Here is a 9,092-nt window from a genome sequence, read left to right as displayed (position 1 = left end):
CCAGGTTTGGGGGCTGCTGAAACTTTTTTTTCACGTTTCCGCAGTGTCACGATTTCCGCTTCCCTCCTTCAAAGAAGAAAAGGAGCGGAGCGCAAGCCGGAGCGCCGCTCGCGAGCCCTGGGCCATGGAGCCGCCCGAGCCGGCGGAGCCCGCCGCCGCCGCGCCGCCCGGGCTCCGCGCGCTCCTGCCCGCCCCCGACTTGCTCCGCTCCCGCAAGGGCCAGCTCCTGCTCGCCGAGTCGGTAAGGCCGGGCCGCCCCCGCGGATGGGCCGTGCTGGGAAGCCCACGTGCTTCTCGGAGTACGTTGCCAGTGTCCTAAGTATGTTCCTTTTCGCAGGAACCGCGTTTTTAGTTAGACTGTCATCGATTGCTTTTTAACCTACCGGCAGCGTGAATGCAGCTAGCGCTAGTGAGCGGGCGCTTGCATTGCACTGATCTCAGCGCCGTCCGGCGGGCGCTGTGCGCGGGACGGGATCGCGAGACAGCTCCGGCGCGCGCCTCCGGGAGCGCGTCGTTAGCTGGAGCATCGCGCGCTCCGGCCTTCGGCCCCGTGCCGCGGACCCCGCGTTCCCCCCGGCCCGCAGCTGGGGCGCAGTCATTTAGTTCGCTCCGAAAGTCCCAAGCAGCAGCGCTCAGTCCAGCTCCGGAAGCGCCGCTCTCCCAGAAATACACGGTGGTTTTCCTGTAGGTCAAGTTTGCGGATCTGTGCTGGTTGTAATTATAGGCGTTTGATTTTTGGTGCGATGCTTTCAGCGTTGTACTTGCTTGTAAAGCTCTTGAAGTCTGACAGATGAGACAGTACCAGTCTGGCAGGGAGACAGAAAACTTACCCACATTGTTAGAGAGTATCTGGCAATCTGAAGTTAAATTTTAAGGGGGAAGTTAATTGATTGAAGTTGGAGTTTCAATGGCATCATTTATATTAGAAATAATGAGAAATTTAAACAATAAGTTATCTGCAATTTTAGCTGGCGTTTCAGGAGCCAGTAGACAGTCAAATGGCAAGGCAGCCCAAACTAGTGGTCAGGTATGTGGAGCACTGATTAGATTTTTAATGTGTGTCTGGCTATCCACTGTGTTAGCTCAGAGAAGAAAACAAATCCAAGGAAGGGAAAGGAAAGGGAATAGCAGCACACTGTGGTCCCTGGTTGCCGTACACTATTGACAAGGAGGCTAACAAATGAGTGGCCGACCGAGCCTTCTCCCTGTACGCACCTCCGAGTCTGTAGTCTGAGCACTGGCCTGCGGTAGAAGGAGAGGTGAAACAGCCAAGAGATGAGAGACTGGCTTTGAGAAAGCATTACGTTATTCAGGAAGCGAGGATGATTTCTGTGGCTGGGAACACAAGCCTCAAGCTGCATACTTGTACATCATGCAGTTTATTAGCTCCACTGAGAATTCTTTAAAAATTCCAGGTAAATCCACCCCCTCTTCCCCCCTATTATTTATGCAACATCTATGGTTGACAAAAAAGCACTTCCATTTAGAAGATAGTAAAGTCAAACTAACTTTGCTCCTTTTGCATATATTTTTGTTATATACTATAATATGTACTGGAATTTCCTATACAACCTTACAGCCAGTAAATTAAGACTTTCAGACAGCCTGGCTTTTTAACATGTATGAGAGATGACGTATTTGAGGAATGCTGGTTCGGTCATGGGATCAGACTCTCCCTTTTGTTGTCATAGAGAAGCACTGATTATACTTCCTTGGGGTAATAAAAACTGCTCTGTCTTGACAAAACAGGGATTTATCCTTTGTAAGGCCACTCAGGGCTTTCTGAGGGTTTGGCTGGCTAAAAGCAGCTCTAAAATCCCATCTGTGGAAGCTGCAGTGTGAGCTTACTGTGTGCGCCTTGCAGGCCAGCCCACATGTTTAGGATGTCATTTCTTGGCAGATGTAGTTCCCCTCCGATTGTGTCAACTTTACCAGAAGAAATTGTTGACGACAACACAGACCTCTGAATAAATCCATTCTATGCACAATTAAAGAAATATAGTGCCAAATAATTGAAGATGAATCCAAGCTATCATAGCTTAATTCTGTGTTTCAGCTTTAACTGTGTATTTCTTGTCTTTGAGTGTTTGATCTTCCACTTTAATGTGGTACTAATGTTGGGAGGGGTTTTGCATAAATGTATGCAAGTAATATTAATGGGATACAGATTTTGAATACTGTCTTTTATTCATAATCGAAATGGGATTCTCGGTATTGTTGCTGATTATCTCTATCACATTATTATTCAGCAGCTTGGCAAGTCACAAGAAAAGTGCTTTAGTTATGAGTCTTGAAAGTCATGCAAATACCGGCATGTCTGCAGGTAGGTTAAAGATTCCCTGTTCAGCTACAGAAAACGTCAAACCATTCTTTCAATACTCAAAAGGAAACCGGCATATACGGAAAAATGTTACCACCAGAGCAAAGAAGCAATTCTCAAACATATCTTGACCAGGGAGGATGGTTATATTACTTCTCTTTCTGTGGCAGAAAGGGAACAAAAGCCAGTTTCAGCCAATTCCCTCAGCCCCGTGACCCCGGCGTAGTATACTTGGTGTAAGTAACTCTATAAAAGCTATGATTTTGTCCAGTAGAAGTAGCTGGCAAATTATCAGTTTAGCTGTCATAAACAGCTAAACAGACTGTAACTCAAACCTTGTAAATTAAGACAATTACCACATTCACCCATTCCTGTTCCCTTAACTTGCACTGCTGAATGTCTTGATATACACAGGAGATAATCTGGACTTTCTTTGAGAATCAAAACCTTTACTGCTGGCAGAATGCAGCCAAGGAAGTTGAAGCCGCCCACAGAGCCTGCTGTGTATAACACCACCGGTAAAAGCTACCTGGCGCAGCACAGGGCCAGGCAGAAATACCTGACTTGATTCACAGACCAGAGGCTCGCTGCCGCTCAGCGGCATCCCAAGGAGTCGCACAGACAGCTGAAATGGGAGCGGGGGCACGAGGCTCTGCAGGCACAGCCCTCTTCATTGATACTGAACAAAATTGCTGTAACTTTTCTCAAAATTATTTACACACAATTTTACTGGAAGGGGAAATGGATTTACTTACAATGTTTAGATGTAATTTTCATGTCAGCATGTAAACTGCTCCATGGGCTACCAATTCTGGGAATTTCAGTACTTCATTCAGAACATGTTAAATTGGTGATGAAGCTGATCATTGCTAGAAGCTCATTATAATCTCAAATTTTATTCAGAGAAGAAAGGGTTTTTTTTCCCCTGCTCCTTTTCCTTTTGATCTTCCTACCTTATTAATTTTTTATTCCATCTAGGATGGCACAGCCACAAAGAAGCGGTAACATCAAATACATGTATAAGCTTTGTCTCTTCTGATTCTGTTTATTCCTACTGTCTTGCTCCTTCATTTTCTAATCTTCCCTCTTTCTCTACCAGGTTAATATTTTTCTCCTTAGTTTCTTTTCTCTTTTCATTCTCCCCCTGTATCCATTATCTCTTCCATATATTTTAAAACCCTCCTTGTCTTAAGCTACTAATTTTAAAATTTCAAATTCAAAATATTCAAATTACCATCTTGAAGGTCAGCATATCATTCATGCTGTATTCTCCCTTACAGATTTATTTTCCAGCTCCCCCTGTCCTATGTTGGAACCATTTAACAGCCACACTCAGACCTGCCACCAGAAGATACCCAGGCAAGATCCCCTTTGTGCATTCAGCTTCTCATCCCAACCATTTCAGTCAAGCCCTCATGGCTGTCCTGGTGACTACTTTAATTGGCATCTCCTTATTCCCCACGTCTGAAGCCACTATGCAGTGGCACTACAGATTTTCTTATAGAAACATAGTACAAATCGATAAGGCTGTCCTTCAACATATGTAACGTGGTGACATAAAGGATGTAGAAATCATTGTGCCTGTTTTCTTTCTCTTTTCCTGCCTTTCTCCTTTCTTTTCAGCCTTCTCTGAAGGGAGCTTCATAACTGAAACTTCAACTACTTTGTGTAAAGCCTCCTTTGAAGAAGAGTGAGCCCAGTGCCCTCCGCCAGGTCTGTACCGGAGGACGACCCTGCAGCTAACTCTGTGGGAACCAAGAACTTCACCTCCATGACAAATGTGATGGAGGAGAAATATGTGAACAGCAGAGACTAACTGGTCTGCTTTCTCTCTCTGCCAATAAACAACAACAGACACTTGTCCAAAAGAGATCACCCCTGGCCACTCGTTAAACTATTTAAGCATCTTGCTCTTTTCTGCAGAAGGGAGCGAGCAGTGTGCATCTAAAAGCGCAGGCCAGTGAGCAAGGTGCCCGGCTTGTGTGTGCACCAGCGCAAACTGTTTCCTGGCGTCTGTGTGGTCCCCAGTGGATTGCAGTGGGTGTATGCTCTGCGCAGGGAGGATACAAAAGCCTTCGTGTTCTGCCCATGACCTCATCACTTCAGCAGTCCTCCCTTAAGGAGCACATTGCTTTCTATCCATTATAACTAATTGTATTTTATACCTTAAATTGATTGACCTGGTTACATGATAATGCCTAGCCTTCATAATTATTACTACTAACAAATTAAGAAGCCCAGGAATATAAGATTAAGTAATTATTACTTGGGAGAAAATTATTTTCAAAATGCAATACTAAAAAAGAGTATTAAAAAAATATTTCATTTTTTTATTTTTTTTCCCCCATTAGGCACATTCCCAGCAAAGACAAGAAAGGTGCCCAGTGAAGAGCCAGGGCTCTTTTCTGGCAGGATTTTTTTTTTTAATCTTGCCCTTTCCTGGTTATGACAAGATCCTGTTCTGTTCTTTGCTGCACTAAAACTTTCTGCATCCAAATATTTCTACACATTTTTGCCTACTAAGGAAAAGGTGGCAATGATCACACCAAGCTTTCAACAGCAGCATAGGAGCAGTTCAGGCTCCTAGCTGCTATCAATGAGGATGTAATCCCAGGGGGAAAAAAAGCACTGTGTAAATACAAGTTAACAAAAGTAATAAAATACTACTTGTTTGGGTTTTTTTTTCCCCCAGAAGCAACAGCACTTTGAGTCTGAAAGTGTTAGAACTGAACTTGTAACTGCATTGAGCGTCATACTTGTCTTTTTAGCATAGACAGAGAGAACTGTTGAAAAATGACAAGACCCAGTTGGTTGACCTTTCTCTGAACACAGTTTTAAAAGTGCGACTTCAGAGGAAGAAGGTGTGAAACAAGTGTGGCATGCAGTGGATCACTTAACAGCCTTTACAGGGATCAAGCTGTGATCTCAAGGTTGCTTTGAGTTAATTCTTTGGAGTAGCATTTCAGTCTTTAGATGTTTGCCTCAAAGACTTGAAATCTGGAAAAGTAAGTAGGTGTTCATTACTTCTGGAAGTACAAACTGGTGCATCAATTTTTGTGTTGTGTTGTGGGAGGAAGGGTAAACATCATCAAATTTTTAAATGACATCAAATGTTCCGGTTAGTAGCATTGTAATTAAAAGGTCAGACAAGATAACAACATACCTACTCAGATTTATAGTTCAGAAAAGATAGTAATAGGTAATGTCTGACACTGCTCAGGGAGTCCACACATGCCACCTGTCAGAAGGGGAAACAAGCTCTACAAGGAAGAGCAATGAGCAACATAGTTAAAAGTGGGCAGCTCTGTGGGCCCCCGTCCTGCGCAGAGCCGTCCCCGAGCCACAGAGCAGGTCTGGCACTGAAGTCCACCTCAGGGCTCTAACAGAACAACCAGGCAAAGAAAGAAGAAAACCAAAGAAAAGGTTGCAACACAGCAGCCTCTGCCACCTTACAGAGCCTTCAGGCACCGCCTTCCTTCTGTTTCGCTTGTTCTTTCTTACGTCTTTCCACTTCCTCTTTCAATAACTTCTAGCCTTGCCTAAATGAAGGCTGTAAAGCCCAAAAATACTGTCTTTCTCACCTTCACTCTCAAAATCTGGCCCACCCTTTTGTAGGTGTTATTTCACCTAAGTGCTAATATGAAGTGTTTCTCAGGCCTTTTCAGGTTCTGAATGCCCCTGAAATGAGGAATGATACTGCTCTCTGTAAAGAGCAATTACCACACTCCGAGCCAGATTCTTTGGTTTTACAGTTAACATCAATAATCCATTGAAATCAATGGACTTCTTGCAATTCAAGGGAGTTTTAATCTGGCCCTTACATGTACTTCATGTGCACTATAGGATACTGAAAACTAGTGAAAGAAGAAAAAAGAGAAGAGTAGAAAGCTCAGGGCAGCTGGACTCCAGCCAGCAATCACCTTGGTGGTGATGCTGAGTACTGTTACTGCACGTCGGGGTCGAGGCACAGGCACATGCCCCGATTCTACCAATTGGTTTGGGCGAGTAACTTCTGCTGACTAGATTTGATATCTGAAAATTCTGTTTTCCCCAATGCCTGCTTCTCCAAATGGGACTAAAATAGAAAGCTGAACTGTTCAGACTGATCCTTTTGTCTCTTCAGCAACTTATTTTTAACCCAAGCAGGAATACTGCTGTCACAACAGCAAAGCGGAGCAGGAAGAGCCCCACAGCACGCTCTTGCCCCACAGCAGTCTCTGTTCACATCCTGAGCCGTGCTTCAGCAGGGTCTCAGGCTCTGCGCTGCGTTTCAGACCAGTGCAGGCTTGCGCAGGGCCAGCGGATGAGAAAGCCAGCAGGAACTGTCAGTTTCTGCCTTGCTTGTTCAAACACCAGTGCAGTCCTACGATTATTTTTTGCAGCTGGAGGGGAGCAGCAGCACTCACAGTTAATATAAAACGTATTGCTTCTATTTAATGAGTACAGAAATACCAGCATGAAAAGAACTGCCACTTAAAAGGACCAACAGCAAACAAAAAAGCTAGTGAGCAGCAATTACAAACTTTACAAACTGGAACAAAGAAGGGAAGAGAAAGGTCTTAACTATAGTGTTTCCGCAGCTTTTTTTTGTTTGCTTTTTGTTTTTGTTTGTTAAGACCTATGAATGCAGTTATAAATATAAGGGATTTTAGCATTGGTGGGACACTGTCTTAAAATCAGGACCCTAGCTGGGCCAGAGATGCAGCTGTTGCTAGAAAAAGGCTCTTACCAGTTTTCCTACATATTCAGATACCTTGGTACAGTTATCTGCTGATGTAATTACTATTGCTTAGCCCATCTGCCACCACATAAAAACTGCAGGCAGCTTAGTGATATTTACTGAAATACTTGTAACTAATTTTTGTCAAAAGGCCAGATTTTGAGCTGGATGGAAGTCGGGCTGTCAGCGTTACTGTCTTTAGGTGTAAATGGTACAAGACAAGTATGTAGAGCTGAACCTACAGCAAAGTCTTTTTTTTCCCTTAAATCAGAAGGTTTATCCTAAAAAAGAATCCAATAAAAAAAGCTGATTCAGTGATCTCCACTGCCTGTCTGCTTTCTTCTGAACCTGCCTTTGAAATGGTATCTCTGCCTCTCTCATTATGCTCCCAGCCAACTTCTCCGGAAATCTTTCCCTTGATTTCAGTGGAATTTGGATGAAACTATGGCATTGCAGCATATCCTGTTAGAGGGGAGCAGAGAACAGAGATGACCTATTTCTAAGGAATGACAGAGCTGCATGTGCATATCCACATCCACATCCACCTAGCCATATACAAACAAGAAAGCGAATGAGAATCTTTAGTGAAAAGGATGCTTTGAGGATGCTTTTAGGACTGTTACATAACCCTGTAATATACACTAAATTTTGCTCCTAAAAGCTAATTAAATTGCTCACAAAACTGATACACTTTTAGTCACATGCTAATGAAGAATTACTCACAAGTGTGTTAGTACCAATATAGGACTTGTCCTGCCAGTAAACATAGCCTGCTCTTCTAAATGCATTTGGAATGCGTATGATGATAAAGTTTTTCCCATCAGAGATTTTTTTCTTAGCTGGAATCCAAAGAGTAAATCATAAAAGTTGAAAATGGAAAGTTAAGAGTTCATTTCCATCTTACAAGAAAGTACATTGGCTGAGGGAAATACCGGTCCCTTAGGAGAGAATAATATGTGTATGTGCATACTGCATCTCTGTGGAAAGCTATTTTAACACTTAAGATCAAATGCACTAAGCTTTACATGACTATAGAGACTTAGTAAGATTCAAATCTTTTTGACTCTGAATTTAATCATTAAGCAGACAAGTAGCATTTCAGGTTCTGTTAATCCTGATAAAACAAAGCCAAACATTGCATGACTCTGAACAAGTGACAGGCTCCCAGCTGTAGTTACTTGGAAGGTCCCTTTTCCAGTAAAAGGATTGAGCAGTGAGGAAACCCCGTCTGACAGAGCACCTCCTGCTTCTGTAAAACTCCCAGATTTACAGGAATTGTGCCAACAGAAGCATGAAAGCTGCCTGAGATTGGCACGTGAGCGTATCTACCTCTGAGTATAAAAGCCTCTGAATGGATTTTAGCAGCATACAGCAGAGAACATGATCTCAAGCACGGTCTGCAAATCACCCCGACTAGTGTTGCACGGCCCAGGAACACTGATGTGGATTTGACAAAAAGCTGTATGCTCCGTTTGCGTATTTCTGTCTTTGCCTTCATTCTTGACATTGTGAACCTTAAATTACACTTCACTAGCCAGTTTGCCTTCAATCGTACTATAAGGCTGATCTTAGGAAAATGCAAAGGCTTTTCATTTCACCTAATAGTTAATGCTACCAATAGAAAAACTTGCTCTCTGTTCAAAGACAGACACAACACTGGTGTTACCACATCAAACAGCATAGAGATCAAACTGATCCCTTCTTCCTCTGTTGTGCATCACGAGCGTAGATATTTGAAATTTCTCTTTACCTTCCCCTCCCCCCTGTAGTACAATGTGTCATTTAATACTACATTTGATTCTTTTATAAAAGCTCTAGAAGGTTTGGTTCAGGTCTAACTTTGTGATATTTAAAGGGGTTTGTTTGGTTGGACTTACTCTGAATGTATCTTCTCCCTGTTGTTTGCCCTTGTGAACTACTTTGTCTCTAGGTCTCATCTATCGCACACTTTGTTTTAGCCAGAAAGAGATTAAAAAAAAAAAGAACAAGTGGGGAAAATGTCCTATTTACATGGTGACTTTTTTTTAAACCAAGAAAACATGAAACAGTGTC

General features: G+C 43.1%; 1 protein-coding gene across 1 annotated transcript in view; it reads left to right on the top strand.

Moving 5' to 3' along the window:
• The first annotated feature begins 6 nt into the window (after positions 1–6).
• The window catches only part of CMTM3 (CKLF like MARVEL transmembrane domain containing 3), a 26,835-nt gene continuing 17,749 nt past the window's right edge, over positions 7–9,092 (top strand). The window contains exon 1 of the mRNA XM_026058391.1: positions 7–241. Within this exon, the coding sequence (XP_025914176.1) occupies positions 125–241 (117 nt within the window). The 5' untranslated portion in view covers positions 7–124. The remainder of the gene's footprint in view (positions 242–9,092) is intronic.

This window comes from Apteryx rowi, unplaced genomic scaffold, assembly GCF_003343035.1.
Source record: "Apteryx rowi isolate R43461 unplaced genomic scaffold, aptRow1 scaffold_1, whole genome shotgun sequence".
NCBI classification, from domain to species: domain Eukaryota; kingdom Metazoa; phylum Chordata; class Aves; order Apterygiformes; family Apterygidae; genus Apteryx; species Apteryx rowi.
Note: the sequence above shows the minus strand (reverse complement) of the source record. Positions and strands in the feature narration are given on the sequence as shown.